The 24,501-nt window shown below is 41.8% G+C and overlaps 1 protein-coding gene across 1 annotated transcript in view; it reads left to right on the top strand.

Moving 5' to 3' along the window:
• Positions 1-24,501, top strand: part of Tmtc2 (Transmembrane O-mannosyltransferase targeting cadherins 2) — a 40,194-nt gene that overhangs the window by 12,551 nt on the left and 3,142 nt on the right. Inside the window, exons 3-6 of the mRNA XM_017159538.3 lie at positions 19,184-19,270; positions 20,568-21,123; positions 21,610-22,705; positions 22,766-22,880. Of these exons, the coding sequence (XP_017015027.2) occupies positions 19,184-19,270; positions 20,568-21,123; positions 21,610-22,705; positions 22,766-22,880 (1,854 nt within the window). The remainder of the gene's footprint in view (positions 1-19,183; positions 19,271-20,567; positions 21,124-21,609; positions 22,706-22,765; positions 22,881-24,501) is intronic.

Here is a 24,501-nt window from a genome sequence, read left to right on the forward strand (position 1 = left end):
GGAGTTTGGGCTGGTTGGTCTGGTTGACTGGGGGGGGTTTTCGTTTCGTTTCCCGACCAAGGATTTCAAATGCAAATCAACTGTGTCAAAAAGTTTCGCTGCCAAGTGCTCAACGGTAGAGCCAACTTTCTTCTCCGCCACCGCCTTTCTCTGCGCTTCTCACTTCTCGGGGTACTGAGAACTGCCACGCCCACTTGGGGCGCAGAGCAAACAAATAATGAAGATGAATGCAAACAGTAAAACACCAGGCAAATAGCAGAAGAGTTCTACAGAGAAAGAGGCAAGAGCACGACGATGATGATGATGATGACGTCGAGGAACTGTACAAAATTTAAGCAAACAATGGACGTAGTGTAACGAGGGGGTGGGGGTTCCGAAGAGGGGTTCCACTCGAGTGCGAAAAAAGCGGCTTTTGTTTCATTTTAATGCGATAATTTCATGCGCAAGAATTTAATGGAAAATTATTTCAGCTATTTTCATAAAATCCTTCGCTTCGGCATTTCTCCTTCCTGCAAAAGTTCGAAAAACACTGGAGGAGGAAACTTATGCCGAGAGCACAGAGAACAATGCATAGCAGTATTGCATAGTTCCGTTTTTTCCCCCATTTGTTCTTCACGTGAAATCGGAACTTGCACATTTATTCTGAGGATACTCTAGTATATTGGCTTGTTTGGCTACCTTATGGTGGCAAAAAGTGTGCAAATTTGAGTAAGAATCCATTTTAGGAAGGATATTTATTTTTTTTAAAGGTATAAAACTACTTTACAAGTGCCCAAAAGAATGCAAGAATTTTTGAATATTTTTTACTGTAAACTTTCAGACACCTTTATTTATAATTTCTTTGAGCAATATAAATAAAACACAAAAGTGGAACGGAAAAAAAAGAAAATGTCTGCAGAAAGATGCGAATTTGTTGCAGCTTCAAACTTTGTTGAAATTTCCATAAGACAAGGACACGAAAACAAAACGAGAAGCACCTAAAACTCAGCAATAACTGCAGAAGCAGCCGGAAACGAAGAAAATGGCCACCGAATGGGGCGCGAATTTGTTGCAGCCAAAAGCTCTCAAATGGAATTTAATTGTCTGCTGCGATTTTGGCCAGCACCTGAAGCGTAAAATTAAACGACGGGCATGGACTGAAAATCAGGGTCCGAATCCTGGCCAGCTGAGCGGAACCCAAAACTGTTGGCCAGGCCAACACTTGTTGCTCACCTTTTACACGTGGCTTTTATGGTGGTTTCTCGAAGAGGGGGCTTTGTTTAAAGTCCTTAGAGCTCCATGCTGTGCATCAGAAATTGTGAGCACGTACGACGGGGGAAATAAAACGAAATAAGGCAAATTCCCATTTTCCACCTACTCCAGAAATATATTTTCGAGGAGAGGCAGGGTGTGAACACCCAAGGCTCAAGATGAGCGGACGCTGCGAACTTGTCGCCCATAAAACTTGAAATTGAAAAACTTTTACTTTAAACTAGAAACGTACGCATTGTTGTGTTTTCCTGTGTGTGTGTTTGGGCGAAACAATTGAGACAAAAGAGTGGGTGGGCAGGAGAAAGTGGGGGGCTGAGTCGAAAGTCGAAACACTTTCGCCTGATTACAAACGCGCAAATGATGCGTGTCTAATGCGAACGGAGGCCAACGGAAGTCCCGAACAAAGGCGAACGACTAACCGCAGGGGGTAGGGAATGCCTCTGGAATTGAGTCTGACAAGAAAGAATTTTTACATATGAACAGTGAGAAAAAATATGGAAATTACACAGAAATTACATAAGGTTTGAGATTAATTAAATTTAACTGCTTAAAAAATTTTAAAATTTTTAAAGCATTTTTCTAGACACCTTTGAAAAGGATTTATGAAGTAAACTTTGAAATATATCTAAAATATCAAGCTCAGTTAAGTGCCATAAAACGTATTTTATTTCGACACTTTTCAAAGGCTTTCTGAATTGAGATGTCTGTTGCACTTTTAGAGACTTCCTTAATTCTCTAGAGTTCTCTAGGACACTCTTGAATAATCAGTCGTAGGAATCGCTCTATTACCCAAATATTTCTTTGGGTGTGCCACAAAATTGTCAAATTGTCTGCCTTGCGTTCTTTCGCAGTAAATGTATGAGCGATGCCTGAATGTAGGCAACATATTTTGGCCCTAAGAGGGGGACAGCTATACGAAGGAGAAATAAAGACAGGAATAGAGCAATGACAGACAGCCTCAAGCTGCTTCCAAGCTTCCAAGAAAGCGGAGCAGGCAGAAGCCCACTTTTTAATAAAATAAAGCCAGGGTCTGGCAAGCGTTTAACATATGCCCCAGCCGGAGAAGAGAGGGAGAGGGCGACAAAGAGCAGAGAGAGACAGCAACAGAGAAGCAGAGAAAGAGATAGCGAACGGAGACCGACGACGGCTTGATATTAAGCGCACCAGAGATAAACACAGACAGCACTAAATTAATTCTGCTCAATTTGCATTAAAATATATGTGTGTGCGAGAGATTCCTTCTCCGAGTCTCTGTGTGTGTGTCTGTCTGCGTGTGTGTGTGTTAGTTACATTTCCGTGGGTGTCCTTGTGTCTGTGCTTCTCTTCCGCTCTTTTAGTTTATATCTATACACAGAAAGAAGAGCTTATTTGAAAGGATAGAAACCATTCATTTTTTGGACTCCAAAATATTATTGCATACTTTTTGACACTGTTATTATTGATTAAGAAAGCGGTTTCTTATAATAACTTTTTGCTATAAAAAAATATCCAACATTTTCTTATGAATAGGTAGTGGAAAATTGTCCAGGTTTGCAGAGATTTCTATGTAAGATACGTCTGTTTCTTTCAGTGCATTGTGCGGCTGTGTGTTAGTTTATTTAATTTTAAAGCCTGCAGGCTGAGCGACCAAACCTGCTTCCACTTCTGTTTCAGCTTCCTCTGCTAACTCGCTTTTCCACCCACCTTCCATTTTCCAGCTCTCCACCTGCCACTCCCCTTCAATCTCAGTGCTCGATGTGGTCGCACAGGTGAGCAAAAACTTTCGCACAGCTGCCTAATGACATTGTGGAGGGACTGCGTCTGTGGTCAGGTCTTCTGGCAAAAGCCAAAGCCGGAAAAAGGGGGCGGCAGCGTGTTTGGGGTGGGGACAGGAGCTTTCAGCAAGTGTCAGGACTGAAGAGCAGCCGCAATATTCGGGGCAATCCAGGGGAGTTATCTCCGGCAGGGCCGCAACAAATTGCCCCGACTCGCCAGACAACAAAGTATTAAAACATAAATGCCAACAATATCAAAACGGATGAACCGCAAAAGTGTACGCCAAATACACATATATAAATTTGCATACATAAGGATATAAATGAAAAAGCAGTACGATAAAGGTTAAGATTATAGGTCAGCTTTCAAGGTTTATCGATTTAAATATCAGTGTAAGTATCGGAATTTTATATTTATTTTATTTTATTAAAAGTAAATACGCGATTTTTAAATTTAAATACTGGAATTGAAAGATCATGGATGTCAAGTTCATTTTAAAAATAAAATGTGGAATGGCTTAAGATATCAAAAATATACACATCTACGAATTTAAAATACAAATACTGACTAAACGGGTGAATATAAATTTCAAGCATTGACCAACATTAATGCTATTAACTTAGCCGAAATTGTTTGCTTAGGAATACACGGATATACACACAGAAGTATATGTAAACAAATTGTTACGCACTTTATGAAATGCCGAACCGAACCCGAAAGGCGGACGGAGGCTGAATTTGTGGTCTCTGCCGCCCTGTCCCCTCCCCTAATTCCCCAGTTATTGTCTTTTACATCATCGCTTTACTTAGCATAAGTACAGGCAGAGGCAACAACAAATTGCCGCCCCCTGACGACGCCTCTTGCCCCCAGGGGTGTAGGCTGAAATTTGTTGGTGGGGCTAAGCCAGATTATTTTGGATTTTCATTATGAAAGAAGGGAATAATGCAGAATTCGGAAAACATATAAATCGCTACAGATTGGGCTTAAGTATAAAAAACCCTCAAATTCTTTAGGTTCTTGAAAATGTAATTTTAGTGTGACGATATCCATACGCGAATTCTGCAGACTTTAGGGGCCAAGACAGATTATTTTGGATTTTTATTATGGGAAAAAGGGAATGATGAAGAATTTGGAAAAATAAAAATTCCTACAGATTGGGATTAAATATCTTTAAAAAATCGCGAATGCTGTAGGTTATTGATATTTTTAAAATAATTGGACCATAGCTATACGTGAATTCTGCAGACTTCAATAAATTTTTTACATAGATTAACATTTTTTACATAGATAGTCAGGCTACCCTTCTGGGAGAATCACTGCGCCACTGTCTTTTTGTGTACTGAGCTGTTGTTGCCGGCATTTCGTGCTGCGCCGCATGAAACCGCCTGACACCGCCAACGAAAGCAGCTCCAACATCCAGTCCGAGCGCCTTTCTGCCATTGTTAACATTTATTTTTATTTTATGCACTCACACCCCCGTCAAGGAAACAAAGAATACCCAGCACCCCTGGGCGCCTTGAGCTCCAAATAAGTATGCACAGCACGGGGCCAGACTCCGATTCCACTGCTTTTCCCGCTCCCAATTCCGAGTTAATATTATTGACTGCTTTCCTGGGATGTTCTTAGTCGACGACTTTTCCGCGCCGCCCTCTCCTTTATTTTCTGGCGTGTGCGTGAGCGTGCCAAAGCCAATATTTAGCTAATGGTCTTCATATTTTAAATATTGGAGAAAGGCTGCGGGGGCGAGAAAGCCACTGGCGCACTTTAAAGACCCGAAAAACAAAAGGAAGGGGAAAGGAAAACACGAATTTAAAGCGGGTAAAAAAAAAGGGGATGCAATGTGCGAGTGTAAAATATTTAAATTAAACTGCAAACGCAAATACACACATATACACAATGCAATTTCATTTTCGACCATAAATTGCGCGCATGTGAAAAGTTGTTGCTCCCATTTTTACGGGTTTATTTATATTTGGTTTGTTATTGTTGCTACTGTTACTACTGGTTGCCTATTTATTTGAAAATGTCACGAGTCGGTTGGTGGAAAAGGGTGGAAAGGGGCTGGAAAGGGGAGGTAATGGGCGTGACAGATAAAAGTAAATTTGTTGATTATTGTTTTTTGCACACTTCAAACACGATAAATAATTAAACGCAACTCCAGGCGAACTTTGGTTGCGGTTTAAATGGCAAGAGCTGTGGGAAAATGGGAATGAATCAAATGGGGGTGGTTGGCCCTTTCTCCAAAGTGCAAATCTTTGCCAGCAGTCAACGTCGAATAAACCATGAAAATGTTTTGCCAGCCACAAGCAACTAAAACGAAACAAACAGAACGCATTACCATATGTGCAATAGTAGCAAATGACAATTTCAACAAAGCACTATAGGCAAACAAAAGCAAACAGCACAAAACGAAAACGAATCGTACGGGAGAACCTACGAAAAATGCAACTCTTGCATATTTGGAACAAGTGAATTGAACGGGGTGGTGGGGTTTTACAGGGCTTCGGACGGGGGGTCTTGGTATATGGAATAAAGTTATATTGATGTCAAACATGCGCAAAAAGGAACAGAAACAAAACCCGAAAAAACAATCAAGTATGTAGGTATGCTTCAACGTATGGGTATGCTCGAATTCAAGGCTTTCCAGGTGGAAGTTAGAATTAAGAGAAGGTATTTTTGAAATAAAATAAATATAAATATTACAAATATTTAGTTTTTTGTTTTAAACTGGCAATTGTATCGCAGTAGTGATTACACAAACTTTTTCTGGCGCCCAACGTGGGGCATTTAGGTTTAAAGCTTAGTAAAATTGTCAAATTGGTTTTATAGAAGAAGATTTATTTATTTAAATAAATTAATAAAATTTCCAGATATTTAGTTAGCCTTTAGGGTTTTCTCCTGTAAGTTAGTGGAAGGATAAAGGTTTAGCTCTGCAATTATTGTGCACTCCTCCAGCAGCCTTGGGTGTACAGGTAATGGGCACAAAAAGTTGAAACGTGCTGCTCTTTTGTTACCAAAAACATCGTCGACACAAAAGCCGCCCGAATAACTGAAACTGGAACGCAGCAGCAGCAGGAGAAGAGAAGAGGAGGCTGCATAGTACAACCCATTTCCCAAGCAATGCAAACGATTTTCAAACTGGGCGTATACGTAATCTGCCATGAACCAAATATGTGATGCGAGCTGTTGGCCAAAAGGGGGAGGGGGACTGCCACAATTGTTGATGGCCCGGTTGGCTGGCAAAGTGAGCAAGTGGGCCGAAAATCGAGGACACACACATGGGGAACAATTTGCGCACTCGAAAATCGCTGAAATCGCTGGCAAAATGATTTGTCCACGAACCCCTGAAGCCCCCGGAACCCCTGTCTACCCCCTTTTCTACCCCCCGAAACTATGCAATCATCTTTTTTCGACGGCGCCTTTTTTGTTTCCTTTGCCTAATTGACGACACCCCAGCGCATATGCCAGTGCTTGTGCATACATTTTAATTTGTTTACTTTGCGCCCATTGTTGTCGATGGTGGGACAGGTGGATTTAGCCGAGGTGCCAGGCACGGACACCCACACATGGCCCGGCTAAATACACTTTTACGTGACTTGGCGACATCAGCGTACGCTATTTATGGTTAGAAAGCCATGGGTGGTGCAAGTTATAGACTCAAAGTGCCTTGGAATCGAAGCATGTCGTTTGCCAGTGCAATTTTGAGCTCTGATAAATCCTTTCCTGGCCCTAAGCTAATTTCCCATGCCTTGGGTTTAAAGCTGACGCATCGCAAAACGAATTTCCTGCCTCCACATTGACACTGATTTCATTTCAGCCCGTGGCAAACGGTCGCGTTTCAATGGCAGCACCATAAAAGACACCAAACCAAAAGGGGTTTGGGTTTGGGAAAAGCGGAAGGCACGAGCAATGCAAGTTAATGCAAAACGCGGCATTTAACACTTTTCAAAAGGAAGCGGGCAACCTGCTTTTTTTATGCTCATATATTTTTCCCGACCCCCTTTAAACCTCTACCACCTGACCAGCCAACCATTCACTGTGAGTCAGCCACACTATGGCCCTATAAAATGCTTACAAAATGTTGTTTTATATGAGAATCCCCTTCAAGCGCACACACACAGACACACACTCACTCACACAAAGGCACCGAGTGTGTGTGTGTGTGTGGGAATTGCATTTTACATGTGACGCACGTGTGCAACAACAGAGCCAACAAAAAGCAACTCTGCCCGAAGCAACAGAGGTAGAGAAATCCGGGACTGAGAGAACAGTCGAAAGATAACCAAAAAACGATGGTGAAAATACCCTTATTTATAAAAGATTTAAAATAAGTATGAAAAATAAAATAAGTATTTAAAATAAGTATGATAATAACAGTTCTTCATTTCAAGTTTTACTAATTATTTAGTTATTAGCGCTTATAGTTTTCTACATCTTTAATGTGTTAAAAAGAATAAAAATCTCTGGGGGAATCTTTTAAAATACCATTTATACTTTTACCTAGGATGTAATAGATATTTGAAAAGCCTTTAGCAATCCATCCCGGAACCATGAATATACCTCTCAGGAAAGAAAGGGCATAAAAAGCATAAATCGCTTCACATGCGCAAACAAACTGCCTGCATCGCTTCCTCTTGCCCTTTTCCACCGCTTTTCCACTGGCTTTTCCTCTCTTCCCTGCTGGGCTTGCGTGTGTGTGTGTGTCAGCACTCATTAGGATTAATTTTCCGGTTGCAGCATAAACTGAAGCTTACAGAGGAGACACAGAAGGGTATGAAAGGATACGGAAGAAGTGCACAGCAAAAAAAAATAAGTTAGGTTTTAAGATAATTTATTTAGGTGTCTAGAAGAAGGCAATAAAAAAATAACTCTGACTTTTGTCATAAGTGTAGCCTAATTTTAGACAGGTTTGGAAAATCTTAGTGATTTTTATGGGTTTTTATATTAGCAAGTAGCAATAAAAATAAGTGCGGTTTGAAAATTACGTATTTTGATGTCTAAAACTAAGCAATAAAAAATATATTTGACTTCTGTCATGAGTGTAGCCATCTTTTAGACACCTTCGGAAAATACTAGTGATTTTTGTGACACTTCCGATTTTTTCTTCCTGTGCACGCTCAAGTGTTGAATGCGTCCGTCAGCCTTCAAACGTAATAAAAAGAGCGGTGCAGAGACTGCTCCATCTCCGTCTCTTTCCCCGCCCCGTGTCCCCGTCTCTGTCCCTGGGCCCAAAAAAGAAATAGTTAAACTGCATAAAATTTAATCAAGAGCGTTGAATGTCAGCCCTGGCAATGGCAGCAAGAAAGAAGCAGAGAAGGCCGAACACAGGACGAACACGTAAACGAGCAAAATGACATTTTATCATCAAAGGTGGGCCAACAACAGCCAGAGATAGGAATAGAGATAGGTGGTAGAAAGAGATGGGGATAGGTCAGAGATAGAGACGGATAGATAGACAGACGGATAGATAGAGCGAGAGCGAGTGGGGAGTAACCCACAGAGAATCGAGAACCATTTTGTGTGCGCTGAAGGATAACCTACATTTTACTTTTCAGTTTTTAGTTTGCCTTTTTATGCACGTGTGTGTGTGTGCAGACTATAGAGCCATCTGTCTATGTCTGCGTGTCCCTGCATGCATGTATGTGTGTGTGTGCAATGACAAAGCAAAACTTTCCAATTAACTTTGATTAAAAAGTTTCCACTATCGCCCTACAATGTAAACATGAAAAATTTGTTTGAATTAAACTGCTGGCAGTCAGTCAGGAAAACGGGAGGCTTTGGCCGGCCAAGTGGGCGTGGCAGGTGCACATAAAATCAATTTGCAATAAAATCAGTAAGTTGTATTTGCCAAGCTCAAACATGGTCAGGAAAATCGAGGCAAGGGTGGTTGAAATGGAGGAAACGATCGGAATAGCTGGTCAATCGTCAATTAGTGGGCATTTCCAAGGAAGCTCTGGAGGCTTAAGGTTTTGAAATTGCTCTGGAGATTGTATCAATATTTAATATTCAGTCAACGAAGTTGTAAAAGGTTTTCTGAAATATTTTTTATTTAGGTGCTTAAAAGTAAGCAATAATATCTATTAAATATAGAAGTTTTATGTGCTTATCTCGGAAAACGTCTTACCATTTTTCATTGCATACTTTTAGACACCTTAGGAATGGATTTTAAAACTTTAGTGATTTGAAGCTTGTCCCAACAAGATTACAATTTTTCAATGACCGCTCTTAGCAGAAAGATATGGTTTGTGCAGGATTTTTGGACAAATTTTGTTCATTGGAAACATCTGTACAAAGGAATGGATATTTGTGATTCCCTGCCGCTTTCCACTCGTTAAATCATCGATTAAATAACGTTAGGGAGAGTAAATGCAGCCCAAACTCAAATAAGAGCCCTGGATCCGCGAGTGATGCTGCCGCATAATGGACAGTTGGCCACAACCGCAGGACCACCGCAGATATGCCAATCCATCCCCACACACACATACACAACAATCCCTTTGCACTTGTGTGTGCGCTCTATATTGTGTAAATTTGCAATATTTGTTTTCATTTCATTCACTTAAAATGCTGTGTTTGGCATCCAGCAACCGAAAGAAATACCAGGCAGAGAAAAAATTAGTCGTTTTAATTGTTCCAAAAATACAAATAAAGATACCATATAGATAAATGAAGATACCACAGATACCCATAAACTGTATTGAAATAGGAAATATATTCTAAACCCTTCTTAAAATTATGTATATATCATTTAGAAATTTCGAAATTTAAAATAAATATTCAAATTACGTATGAAATAACATATAAATGAAATACTTGATTAAACTTTTGGCCACAATTAATCACATTTGTAAAAGCCAATATTATCTCTCAGTGCCTGAACGATGCTGCCTGCCTTTTATATCTTGCAAAATGTCGGGGTCACCACCTGCAATGCTTTCGAAAGGGGTTTCGGCGAATGCTGCCTGCTCGATCACCACTTCGCCGCAAATGGCACATCAATTACATTCTTACATTTCATAGCAGATACAAATTTGCAACAGCAAACTGCTGGCTACCAGCATTTGGCAGCTGTTTTTCCCCTCAGTTCCCCCAATCCCCCAATCCTGTTTATTTGACTGCCCCACATACAATCTGTATTTGGATCTGCATCTGCATCTGTATCTCTGCTCCTGGTTTAGCCCGCACATGACGAGCATTTTTGCACAATGGCAAAAAATCTGTCGGTTGTCAATTTGCAACGAGTGTGTGAGCTAGAGCGATATTGCAATGTGCATTATTTTGGCAATGGAAACCGGCAGCTGCAGGTGCTATATATCCTATGCATTGAAAGAAATTAATCTTTTTTATTTTTATTTTAAAGAAATTTTATTTTTAAATTTAATCAATTTAATTATATTTTTATAGGGAAAACGAAATATTTTTCTTCTTATATGCAAAGATAATTTTTCTTTTTATACCAATAAAATTATTTCATGAAGCAAGACTTCGTTTCTTGATTCTATAGTTTCCACAATTCACATAACTAATTTAAAAACATTTTTTAAATATTTCTACAAGTGCACTGAGGTCAGAAGCCCGTTCCGTTTGCATTGGGAATCAATCGCTTTGAATGATTGATAGAAATGTTTGCCGTATACATTTACCAGCTGGCGCACACATCGATCGATGTGGAAGTTTGCCTCAGGCGAAGTTGGAAAATAAAAAAATTACACATTTTACATACGCCCCATGTGCAGAGGAGCGCGTGACAAATTTTAACGCTCCGACGCGCCGCTCGTTTTGGTTTTATGCGGCCGGAGGGCGAATGGAGCATAGAAGCCACCTAATAATGCTGCAGCATTAAAAAACCATAAAAGGAATCGCGACTTTGATGTGGGGCTGCTGCTGCTTAAAGCTGCTTTCCCCCATCCACTTTTCCTTGCAGGGGCATTAAAAGTTTGCTTGGGGAAAACCCTTTTCTTGCGGTCCTCTCCAATCTGCGGCCGGCCCTTTTCGGGGACTTAATAAATAATTTGGCCAGCAGAAAAATTGATGCTTCAATAAACCCGGGGTCCTGAGCTTACCTTTTGGGACTTGGACACGAGAAATAATCAAGTTTGCACAGCAGCGCGCTGAAAGCCACACAAAAACTTCAATGTGCGCCAAACGCACTTCAAAAATTGTTTGGCAGCTCCCTCTTTTCAGCTCATATTTCAGCCCGGTTTTGTACCTTTTTTCCGCCCGCTCCTCAAACTTGAACGAGAGTTGTCCAAAAGTAAATAATGAGTGAGAGACAGAACCGCAAGGAGGTTTTTGGAGGATTGGAAATGTGAAGTTGGTCAACCTGCAAACTGAGTTGGTTGTGGGGGAAAAGATTTGGGTTTAAAATCCATCAAAAAATGAAAGAACATTCGGGGAAAATGAACTTTATGACTGACATGGATTTTATTGGGCTGCGAGTTTGACTTTTTGAATTAAAATAGAAAGGCATTTAATTATCTAGGCGAGAACACGTAAATAGCATTTATTTTATGTGGACCCCAAACTTTTGTTTATAGTTAAATGCCAAAATTTCGGTTTTATGTTTTAAGTTTAAAATGCTTTTTATTGAATATTTAGACAAGGGAAATGTCATAAATATTTGTTTCAATATGAAAATATAAAATAATACATATGAAATTATTAAAAAAAAATATTATTGCATACTTTTAGACACCTTTTTAAAACTCTGCATTTTATAAATTCTTTGTAATTAAAGTAAATCCTTTAATTCACTTTAAGTTGAACTATACAATACCCATTAACTGTAGCATGGGTTCAGCTTGGGATCGTTTATTTCAGGGGATTATCCATTTATGGGAGCTACTAGTATATTGCATCCATCTCGGTTTCTGCGTGTTCGCGGCTGATATACGTTTGCCAAATCCGCAGACTGCGTTTAGTTGTTCCGTATTTTATGGGGCTTCATTTGAGCGTGTGGCTGCTGTTTCTTTTTGGTTGGTTTTTTATTTTATTTCATTTTATTTTTGCCGGCGCGTGAGTTGTTTGTTTGTTTCGCTGTGTTTGCCAGTCGGTTGTGCATAAATTGCGGTGTTCGAGGGAGCCGAATTCCCCACTCCGTGCACCGTGTGTGCGCTGAAACAATAAACAACGTGACTTATCACATTGCGTAACTTGTGATTTAATTGGATTTATGCCCACGTACGATCCGTGGGAAAGGAGAGAAAATTGCAGTTCGTTGGTGAGCATTTCCGCTCAATTTTATTGCGACTGCAACTCCCCCAACCACGTGACTTGTGTAATGTCCGAAAATCGGAACCCAATCGCGTTCGCCATCGATTGTGGTTGCGCAAAGTTTTTAATTATGTTTGCGGTTAGCAATTGGATTTCTTTCCTGGACCCCCTGCCCCTTTCACCAAACCCATTACGCAGAAGAATCCACATGACGCAGGACACCTGATGGGCACAAACATGGATGCCATTTAATTATTTCATACGAATCGTGCTATATACCATATATATATTTTTTTGCAGCCAGTTAATGTTTCGATTTGCACAGTTTTTGCCTTCCATTCGGAGCGCTTCCTCCGGGTTGTTTGAGCAACGCGTCAAAACGTTAAATATTCCATGCCGACTATTTAAATGTTGCGAAAAAAATGGTGAACCTGGTTGGAAGCTGGTGGTGCAAATGCAACAGTATCGTAAATATTTACCGCATACAGTAGGAACAAATGTGAAAATACTGCACGAGTTACACTGAAAAAATAGATATTGTTTGTTCAAATATTTTTTTTTATAAAAAAGATATATATTTGTAAGTACTGGGACTTTCAAAATTTCTAAAATGAGTTATTCAATTTTGGAGTGGAGTTATAAATAACTAAATTCTTTTTTTTTTGGAAAAGAAGTAATTTATTATTTTAATAAATACAATAAATACAATAATACAATAAATACAATAAGTGAACTTTTTTAATTATTATAAGTACTTTTTAAAGTTTATTTCTAAGGTTGCCATAATTTTCTTGAGTGAAGCAAAGCGGTCAAATCAAATGCGCGCCAACATGGCGTATGCGTAATTATAATTATGTAATGCAAACAGCACAAAGCCCCACACACACACATACGCACACAGAAAGAGACAGAGAGAGACAGAAAGCACACACTCACATAGACACATGTCATTTTAATTAGCATATAGAGCAACACGCATACGCCACGTTGGTCGTCGGACTCAATTTCAAGGCACTTGGCATTTGGACATCCCAGTTATAATTGTTCAACAGGCTTACGCAAATGATGGTGAGGGGGGTTGGGTGGAGTGAAGGGGAGTGGCGGGGGGCGGAGGACAACGCACGACAGTTGCGCATTCAATTAACGCAGCTCAAATACACACGCTCACTTACGCACACTATAATACAATTCGTAACTAGGCCGCAGCTTCTCATTTTCCGCCGCATTTTCCCAGCCACCCCAACAGTTTCCCCACCCAACGCACGATTATCGAGACTCTTCGGATTCCGCTTTTTGGGTTTTGCCGTTGTTTTTCGGGGCGCCAAAACATTTTGGCATAGTAAATCCGTAGCATCCTTCCTCTCTTTTCCTCCTCTTCCAAAAAGAAGCCCTCCCGTTAAGTGTTTTCCACCCATTTCGCATGTGTGTGTGCTTGCCAGCGAATACATAATTAAACGATTCACAGTTTTGGGCATTTAAATTAAATTATGGCCGTGAAGTGTTGAGCGGGAAATGGGGGGAAAGTGGAAAGCCCGGCGAAACTCGAGAGCGTATCGAGCTCTGTTAATTGACAGATGCTAATTATTACCTAATTATTATTTATGTGCGGCTGAAGGAGCTGTCTGTCGAGGAAGGCACTGAATAATAGTTAAATTAAATGTTTTCAAGGTAATAATATTTAAGGGATAACATTTAACAAATGTTATAATTATTAATTTACAGATTTTTTTAATTACAAATTTTCTTAAGTATTTTCTTAATCTATTTTCAGGCTATAAATCTTAAGTTACTAGAATTTTCAATAGTCTGGTTAAGGAATTTCTTCTATTTTCGTATGGCCTTGATAATCTTTTGATCGAAGCTAGCTTCGTATTCAAATTTCGTCGCAGTTTAAGCCTCGAAGCGGAACTGCGGCACTTTCATAATTCGCCAAAAGCCGCTCAGACAGGTTTTCACAGGAAAATGGGGGTGGAAATGGTGCTCTGTTGCAATTGTACGAACCGTTGGGCAAATGTTCAACGAGTTATAAAACCGAAACTCGAGGAAAACCCCCAAAAAGCGAACGAAAACTTTACTGCAGGGCCAAAATATGAAAAGTTTTCCTTCAAACAGTCACGCCCCCAGAAAAAGGCGATGTTATGCACGTGTGTGTGGGTGTGTGTATGTGTGGGCGGGAAATCTGCCTTTTTTTGTGATTAGCATAAAACTGCCAAAAAGTCTGATGGTGTCCCTGGCTTTGGGTGGAATCTGACTTTAACACTTAAAGAAATATATTATTTTATTAAAAAGACTTTTATGTTTAACCGTTACTTAACCGGTAAGTTTAAACTCTTTATTTCCTTATCAGACAGAATTTAGATCTTTAGATCGAATTTATTATAATAAAATATAAGAGGCCACGCTTTCTTGTACTTAAAGGTCTGAAAATTGGTAAATCCATTTTTTATGAAAGAAGATATTAATTATAATAATATTTAAGATTTAAAGAAACAATCTAATTTTTCTTCAAGTGCTTTTGAAGCCAATAAACATTTATACTTGCACTCTGGTTCCGAAGACACCCACAGAGCTGAGCTCGGCTGCTAAATACCTCAAAAAATATTGGCAGTAGCTGTTCGTTCCGTTCCCAGCGAAAACTGACCGGAAAGTCAGGCCGGGCTGCATTCACAATGTGCCCAATGGCCTGGACTTTGGGACTCCGGAGAACGGACTTCGGACTCTGGACTCTAAACTCCTGACTCTGGATTTCCAACTACGATCCTCTCGACTCGGTTTTACCGACTTGTTTGCATGTGTTGCGCACTTGCTGTGAGGCTTACCTTGCACATCCGCACTCACATGCATGGGTGTGGTTTTTTTTTGGTGGAAATAGAGGAAAAAGGTTTTGGGGCATTCGTATTTGGCAAGCTAAACGAGTTTAGTTGGCCAAACATTATCATAACTTGGTCGTTTGCAAGCCGCAATGGTGTAATCGTTTCATTTTTAAAACGTTTTCGGCATTTTTACGGTACTTTACCAAAATGGCTGCCTTTCCGTTCATTATTTTGATGTCCGGTTCGGGAGGGGGTGGAAAAACTAACACTGCCTATTTAAAATGCAATATGTGTGTGTAGTGGGGGGTCTGCATACCGCATAATAATAAACTTTCACTTTTGGCGCAGGTTAACTCAACTGTAGTCTCGCTTTTTTCAGCTTTATTCGACGGCAATTTGAGCGGCAAATGATTGCTCACCTCTCGGGGGAGTAGAAAAAAAGGGTGGCCAAGTATCTGTGGGTGCTTTCAACCCCTTTCTCCCAACTTAGGAGGGGTCAACGCCGGCCGCAGGTGTCGGCATATAATTAATTTTATGCATAATCAAGCAAAGTGAAATAAAAACGCCTATTAATTATAGTTTTTGCTGCCAGCCCTAAATAACTTTATTCGTGTTCGGTGTTCGGTGTATGTAGGTTTGTGTGTGGAAAGAGGGGAAATTAATTCAATGCGCTTAAATTTCACGTCTATTAGTCTCCGGAGACCTACGCCATTTTCTAATTTCCATACTGCTGCTGCTGTTTCTGGCATTTGGGCATTTGGGCCATCCAACGCCACTCGCCGGGCAATTAATTTAGAATTTTAATACCCAAAGTCGCTGCTGCTGGCTAATTGTGGCCTGCAGAGTGACCCTGGCCTGGTGAGACCTTCGACTACATTACACCGATAGAAAAAATGTCGATATTAATTGAGTTGTGAGTTTGTAATATCAGAAGGATATGCATTTTAGGCTGAACAGAAACGAATTTTTCTCCCATACCTAAACAAAAAGTCTTATAAATAACTTTCAAAAATTCTAGAAATTAAAATGAATCAAGTTATGATTCTGTAATATTAAAAGAATATACATTTCAGACTTTTATTTTAGTTTTCCAAATAAATAAATAAAATCTACGAATTAAAATAATCATTTAGAAAAAGTTTTAGAAAGTATATAATATTAGAAACCTTATTTTTTTACCGTGCATATACCTATACTCCATAAAGATCGATTCGTACTTTAAAGGGGCGGCTTGAATTCCAGCTGCATCCGGGTGAAAACCAAGGGTTAAGCGACCTTCGGTGGCTGAACATTAGGTGGCAACTCTGGTGGGAAGGGGGGAGAAAAACAGAGAAACACCTGCCCGAACGGAAGCGGAAACTGTCAAAGGCACAACAAACAAACGCAGCGATGGAAAAAACACCGAGAGCATTGGGGGAGTGGTGGCAGGCGAAAAAAAGCAAGAAAAAAAATACAAAAAGAAAAACCATTAGACGACACAATTTACTAGGTCAGCAGCAAAGGATGGCAGGTGGCAGGGCAATAAAAACAAAAGTGCCAACTGGCATGAGCCAAGTGGAAAAGCAAGGAAAGGCAAGGAAAATGGCAAGTACTTGTGTGTGTGTGCGCAAACAACAGTTTAAAGTGCGACTGACGATGGTGGCAAGTAATAAGACAAAGTGGAAATTTAATCAACAATAAACCTGAAACTGTTAAATAGGCAAACACGAGCTCAAATTGAGACAATGAAAAGCCCGTTATTTATGCGGTGGCCGGGCTAATTACGAAAATAAAACATGATTTATGGCCCAAATGAGCCGAATGTGTGGGTGGAACCTAAAGAAAAGCTAGATTGAGCGGAAGGAAGGAAAGGAAAGGAAATGTATGGCCGAGCAAACAAAGGACCTTCTTCCTTAGGTCCTCATATATAAAGCCTTCGAGTTGTGTGAGCCATTATTTGCGGATAATTGGTATGCGAATGATAGTCCCGAGATGAAATGACTCGAAAGCGAATTGCAGGCAAATCAATCAGGCAAACACCCGAAACAAAGCCAGAGGAAAAGGAAAAGAACTCCGAGGCCTAGATCTCATCATTATGGCTCATTAGCAAAGCAATTTTAGCGGGTGTGTGTAGTAAATGTAGTCCCCCATTTTCGCTTTCCTCGCTTTTCTTTCCTTTGCGGCTTACTCGCATATTGAATGCTGCTAATTTGGCCATAAGCCGCTCAAGGCCCCCGGACCTCGTGCATAATGCCCAATCTCTCAGTGTGTCAACGTCGACAAAACTATGCCGCCCACTGAGCCAGCCCCTTTTATAAGACTTAGCGAGGCCTAAGCCAACTGCTTACTGCTCGCATGTACAAGCTTGTGGGTCCAGAAAAAATATGAGGCCGACCAGAAGCTACAGGGCTGCGCAATTTGGTTCGGGGTTCAAGGAACTAGTTCGTTCTGAAAATTGTTCATACAAAATAGAAGATTTTTAAAACATTTCTACATTGAAAATAAAGAAAAGAAAAATTGAAATGCAGTTTTTCTAAGAAGTCTCATAAGCATCCTTTGGTATTGAATATTAAAAATTGTATTTTTCGATTTTTTTCAGTTTGAAATATAAAAAAATCAAACATTTTTATTTAGAAATGAAATAGTTTGTTTCATAACATTTCTGCATTAAAATGTAAATGCAACTTGCTTTATCAGCATTCTTTAGTATTAAATATTAAAAATATTATCTTTGGATTTTCCCTCCTTGAAGTATCATAAAACTCAAAAATTATTATATAGAACTTTATTAAAGCGAGTAACAACATTTAAAATTTGATATATCAGTGATATCTGTGTTACTTAACTATTACTTTAAAACAGATATTTATATTAGCTATCTTTTACTCAATAATAACTGGAATCTGTGCATTACCCCATGCTAAATCCTTAAGGATTGGGAATGCCGTAATGTGACTGCGGTTTTCAGGACCTCCTGTGTCCATTATTCGGCGGAGAAGCTGCAAGGACTCCTGCCTGCGCACGCACAAGCTGGCTTACGGACAAACATCGCCGTCGAGGCTTGTTGATAGCCTTTATTGTCTGCAACTGCTGCGACTCTTAATGTCAACGATGTTCGTGGGTGGGGTAGGGAAAAAGGGGTTGTATCTCAGGTTTTCCAGGGGGTGAAGGGGGGAGGAAAAGGGGAGTCCGGCTTGTTGACGTTGGCAACCGCAGCAACAAATGTGCATAGAGTCAGCAGCTGGGGGTGACTTTCGCAAAACGGGGGGTTGGAATAAGCAAATGCAACAGCAACAGACTGCTGGCTCTCATTATGTGTAATGGCTGTAGCAACATCATCAACGGCCAGTAAACAACAACAAAGACGGCACAACAACAGCAGCAACAACAGCAACAACTACCCCGGCAACAACAACTGCTGTCAGGCAGTCCGAAATGACAACAATGCGCCAAAAAGGAGGAAGTCATGAATGCAATCTACCTGCACGTTGCCGCCCGATTCCGAAAGGAATGAAAAGCCAGCGGAAAGCAAAGGAAAAGCAGAGGAAAAGCTGCTGCCAGCAGTTACTTTCTGCCGCTGGCAGCAGCAAACAGCATCAAAAGCAACAACAAAGGCCGGCAACGAATACCAGTAATGGGAAATATGATCCAGAGTTGCAAAACATGGCTGCGAAAGGATCTCGGATGAATGTCACAACGTTTGCTCGTCCCGGAGCTCATTATATAAGGATTGCACTGTACAAAAAGAAGTAGAAAAAGCATGCTTTTTAGACATTTTATAAATATTTTTTTTTTAATAAATATTAAAAAACGAAACTCTAATTCTTGATATTTCTATATTTAGCTCGCAGTTTTTAAAAACGCGAATTCTTGAGCATTTATTTCACTAAACTTGTTGTCCCTAACTCTTTAAGTAACTGAAACCAAAACATTTTTTATGCTTTAAAAATACCAAAAACGCGAATTCTTGAGTCGCCCAACTTTAGCTTACACAACCATTTATCTATCTACATTTGTAATGTTATGAACCTGTGTTGAAGTAAATTTAATTTGGAAGCCAACCGATAAGACCCCGACTTTGCCAAAGCACTTAGTTTTAAGATAGTTTATGTAATAGCTTCTGGATAAACGGAAAACTAATCGATACCTTCCCCCATCTTTTGCCATTCCAGCATGGACTTCACGTGTCTGTTCTGCTGCAGCCTGGCCTTCGTCCTATATCTGAACACCCTGAACGCTGGCTTCGTCTACGACGACAGGTAAGAGTCATTATGCCTGAGAAACCGGGCTGGGGAAATGTTCAAGCTTCCAGGCAAATTTATTAAAGTTGCGATAGCATAGCCTGAATTGCGTTACGTTACAAAAAAAAGGAAAGTCGCCTGCGGCATGCCTTGATGCTGCAATGGAATTCCAGTGGCGCTTAAAATCGAATTTCAGCCCACACACACTCACACAGAGAAGAGACCGGGCTGCTTCACCGACTTTATGCGGCATTAGAGTGGCATTTGTTTATGTGAACCACTGGCGGTGGGACAGGTGGTAGGGTGGGCCGACCACCCCATCGGCCTTTGCCATGATATACGAGCTGCTGGCACCGCCGTCGCCGTTGTCACGAACACCCGGCCAAAATCCTACAAAAGTCCGCCTGCCGTGCGTGCAGAGAGTGCACAGGTGGTGGAGTAGAAATACCGGAGGAGCCTGCTCCGCGGAAGCCCCTGCTCCTCAGGACTCCCGCCAAAAGACCAAAATGCAAGCCCTGTGTGTTTGTGTGGGAAAAGCCAACAGGATACCACTCGATGATGTTGGCAATGTAGTGCAAGTCGTTCCCAGAATGCTAGCTGCCCCTATTCCTGTGCACTTGAATTAAAAGTTGAGAGAATAATTTCAATAACCTAGAAATTCTCATTTTCAATTTAAACGCGAATTCTTCAGCCATCTTTATTAAACTTTGGACCTAGAAAAATGTTTTGTCTAATTTTAAACCGAAATGAATTAGAAAGTCCCATTTTCAATTAAAACTCGAGTTCTTCAGACGCCTTTACTAAATTTGGAAATATTTTAAGGTGTATTCAACCAAGTCAACCAATTTGGTAAAACAATTTTCAAGGGGGGTTAAACCCAGACCATTTTTGATATATATTTTATGGGACTTGATAACTTTTGAGTAGTGCATTTCCACATGCCTTGCGTGCAGATGCCGATGCTGCCATCAATGACAACATCGAGACGTAGTCAGCTTGGCCTTACCTTGGCTTGACTGCGGCACAAAATGTGACCAATAAATGCATGGGCAGCTGCAAGGGGGGTCCTTAATGACTGGACAAATGTTACTGGACGAAAGACCTTAGCTTTAGGATTTTTTGCTAGGTTGAAAAGTCTGTGAGGTTTGTAGAAACCACTAAAGTTCTTAAGTTCTGAAGAATTCGCGTTTTACGCAACTTTAACTTAAAGACAAATAAAAGAGCTTGGGAAATCAATCAATTGACCGGATATTGCTTGATGGTCTGTACTGAGTGCTTCTTACATCTCCCTTCCCTTCCTTCCTCCTTTTTGCAGACGCGCCATCCTGGCGAATGCGGATGTCTCGGGCGGAACTCCCTGGCAGCGGAGTTTCTCGAACGACTTCTGGGGCACTCCGCTGACGGACAGCGGATCCCACGGCTCCTGGCGACCGCTGTGCGTGCTGAGCTTCCGGCTGAACTATCTCATTGGCGGGGGATTTGCGCCGTGGGGCTTCCACCTGGTCAACAATCTGCTGCACTGCGTGGCCACCGCCCTGGTGGTGCGAGTGGCCCGGACTCTGCTGGCCTCCGTGTGGGCGGTTCTGACCGCCGGCGCTCTGTTTGCCGCCCATCCGATTCACACGGAGGCGGTGGCCGGAGTGGTGGGCCGAGCGGACGTGGCCGCCTGCGTCTGCTACCTGCTCACGTACCTCAGCTACCTGCGACACATGAGGTGGCGCGAGTCGGGGGATCCCCGCCAGTGGCTGGCCCTGGGAGCCACCCTCTTACTGGCCCTGGCCGGTCTGCTCTGCAAGGAGACGGCCATCACGGCGCTCTTGGTCTGCGCCATCTTCGACGTGATGCGCGGTCTCAGTGGAACGGTGGATAAGGTGAGTCATCCTGCGATTTAAATATTTTTTGCTGCTTCCCCAAATATTTTTTTATTTTTAAAATTATTGGTAATGTTAAAAACACCCAAAAAAAAAATGATACGAATCAATGATCAATTTGATATTATATGGTATCAATTTTGAAATGATATGCGGCTTCTCAGTTTTATATGCTCGAAATGTAAACAACAGGCTATCTTTCTTTTCTCTTTTTCGAATTCAAAGAATCTCTGAGAGAAAAAAGTCAGCAAAATGATAATATTTAATATCAATTTTAGCAGTATGGCATGGTATAAATACCATATACCATGCGCATATCTATAATAATGTTATTTGATATCAATTTTAGAAGTATTGCCTGGTAAAAACGATATGTGTAGAAATTTACCAGGCGCATATCGATTTGATCCCCTTGTGTTTTTTTTGTGCGTAGTAAAAAATATGTTAAATTAATTACCGCAACTCTCTGTGCTTTCTCTTCCACAGCAACGCCTGCGATCTGTGTGCATAGTTCTGGGCGCTCTGTGCTGCGGTATCTACTGCCGCCTGGTGATTGTGCCCGGACCGCAGACGGCCTTCTCTAGTGCGGACAACCCCATTGCCAGGACGCCCTCCGCCTGGACGAGATTGCTGACCTTCCTCTACCTGCCCGTCTTCAATCTGCGCCTGCTGCTCCAGCCGAATGTGCTGAGCTTCGACTGGGGCATGGATGCCCTGCCCAGGGTCACTTCGCTGTGGGATCGCCGCAATGCCCAGTCGGCCTGTTTCTACTCGCTTCTGGTGGGTGTGGCGTGGCGCAGCTGTCGTCAACTGCTGGGCGGGTCAGCAAAGGGGGAGGTGACCCCTGGGGGAGGAGTACCATCCTCCTCCTCCTTTCCGCAGTACCACATCCAAAAGGTGGCCAGTCGCAAGTCTCGCTCCAAGCGCAAGCGAATGGCCAACAGCAGTAGCAGTACCAAGTACCAAGCCTTTGAGGCAGCCTATCACCATCAGCAGGATGGATCGCTTCCATGTCGCGATTGTAATAACAATAATAGTAGTGGCTATGTCTACCCGGCCAACGCAACCCAAAGCACCCCTCACCTCGTGTCTTCCGCGTTTCGCGGCTCCCGCAGCAGCAGCAGTTGCAGCAATAGCACAAATAGCTCCACTTCCAGTTCGAGTTCGAGTTCCAGCTCCTCAAGTTCGAGTTCTAGCAGCAGCTCCAGTGGCTCCACCTATCGGTGCTCCTCCAAGGACTACGCGCTGGAGGGAATGTCGCCGGGGAATCGGCATGCCTGTGTGCTGCTCATGTCCCTTAGCTTTTTGGCCCTGCCCTTCCTGCCCGCCAGCAATCTGCTGTTCTACGTGGGCTTTGTGGTCGCCGAACGACTTCTATACCTGCCCAGCGTGGGATTTTGTCTGCTGGTGGGCTATGGGGTCTCCAAACTGATGGCCGGCAGTCCGCGAACCCGCATTACCCTACTACTGAGCTTCAGTGTCCTTTTAGCCGCCATGAGTCTGCGAACTTTGCGAAGGAACGCCGACTGGCGGGACGAGGAGAGCCTGTACCGCAGCGCCATTGCCATCAACCCGCCAAAGGGTAAGTGGATCTCTTGGATTCGATCTGTTCTAGCCCAGCTAATTTGATTTGGCTTTCTAGCGCTGGGCAATCTGGGCAGCGTACTCAGCTCACAAGGGCGCTACGAGGAGGCCAAACAGGTCCTGCAGGAGGCCATTCGGTACAGGCCCAACATGGCGGATGTGCACTTTAACCTGTGAGTAACCAATAACCGATAGCTTGCAGCACTTAGCGAGCAGTTAGAGTGCCTTTTTCGGGTTAGGGTTGGCAGAAAAGGGGTTATTTAAGAAATTTACTGGATATCTATTCTATAAAGCTATACCAAAAATAATTCAAAATAATTCCCTGAAGTTATTTAAAATAGGTAATACCCTTTTTTTTTAGAAAAATTCAACTGAAAAATGTTATTAAAGTCGGGTAACGCATTTAATCTTGCTCGATTCTCATAAAAGTGTAAACCGGAACTGGCCTCATTATGTTGCCCACCCACACATGTGACAGGCAAAAGCGATGCGATAAATGGCAGCCATTTTCATTATCTTTCCATGCGTTTTCCACCCACATTAGGCACTATATATTCACCACCCCCAACCCTGAATACCCTGAAAACCCTTCGGTTGGGTGCGCATTTAGCGCGGCCATTTTATGCAGCGCAGCATCCCAGTTATGAGACTTCGTCCCCGAGATGGCAATACAATGCCGAACAAGCTGTCAAATGAAGCCCATTTCCTTTTTTTCCCTGCCATCAAGTTACCCGAGACACGCACCAATCCTCCAAGTCGCCAGGCGACTGCATCCTTCGTCTCGTTTTCCCATTTGTATCCTGCTCAGGGCATTTGCGTGCCGCTGCAGAAACTATGCGCATTTCGTGATGCGTGCACTGGGAGAAACGAGTGGCAGTACTACGAATAATATAAAATATTTTCAAAATGCTAAAGAGTTCGCGTTTTATATATGCCATGACCAAAATCAAGGATTAGAAACAACAAACGCTATTTTTAACATCAATTTAACATTAATTACTGGTAAATAATATCACTTATACAACGAATTATAAGAAATATTTTCCTATTGCGTTATTCATGTACCATGACCAAAATCAGGGATAAGAAGCTACAAATTCAATTTTTAATATTATGTTGCCCACATTTTTTACTGGTAATTAATATCATTTTTACAGAAGAGTATACAGTTAATTGGGTATTTTTTTCTGTGCACCATCCAGGATGCTCGACAAAAGTCCTTAGCTTTCACACTCTCTCCGTCCGTCTGTCCGTTTGTCTGTCCGCATGTCCCTCTGTCAACGTCTGACAAAGTCTGTAAGCGTGCTCTGTTCTGTTCTGTTCTGCTCAGAACCCTCTGTTTGGTATAGTACTCCACTGCTGGGTCTGTGTTTTGTCTGTTGTCTGTTCGCATTGCATTTTTGCTCATTGCGCATATTTCACAGCAGCGACGCGATGCGACATAAAACGGGACAGAACAGAAGGAAAAGCCAGTGGAAAAACGGAAATACAAAAATACAAAGCTGAAAAGAAAAAAGAAAAGCAGCAAGAACGAAGGAAAGAAAAGTGAGCGCGGAGTTGCGCTTTGAATATTCAGTGCGTCATTTCGGGTTTTCCTTTTTACCGCCTGTCTGTCAACGTCAGGCGGCTTGTCGCAAGCCAGATTATTGCTTGTACTAACCCCGATTCTCGCTCCTTTTTCCCATTTTCCCTGGCTAATGCCACGGTCCTCAAGTCAATGGTTCAGAACCAGGTCACAAGTGCTAAGGCTGCCATTATGTGTGTTCTATGTTCTGTATCCTGGGTGGAAACCCT

The sequence above is a fragment of the Drosophila takahashii genome, chromosome 2L, assembly GCF_030179915.1.
Source record: "Drosophila takahashii strain IR98-3 E-12201 chromosome 2L, DtakHiC1v2, whole genome shotgun sequence".
In the NCBI taxonomy this organism is placed as follows: domain Eukaryota; kingdom Metazoa; phylum Arthropoda; class Insecta; order Diptera; family Drosophilidae; genus Drosophila; species Drosophila takahashii.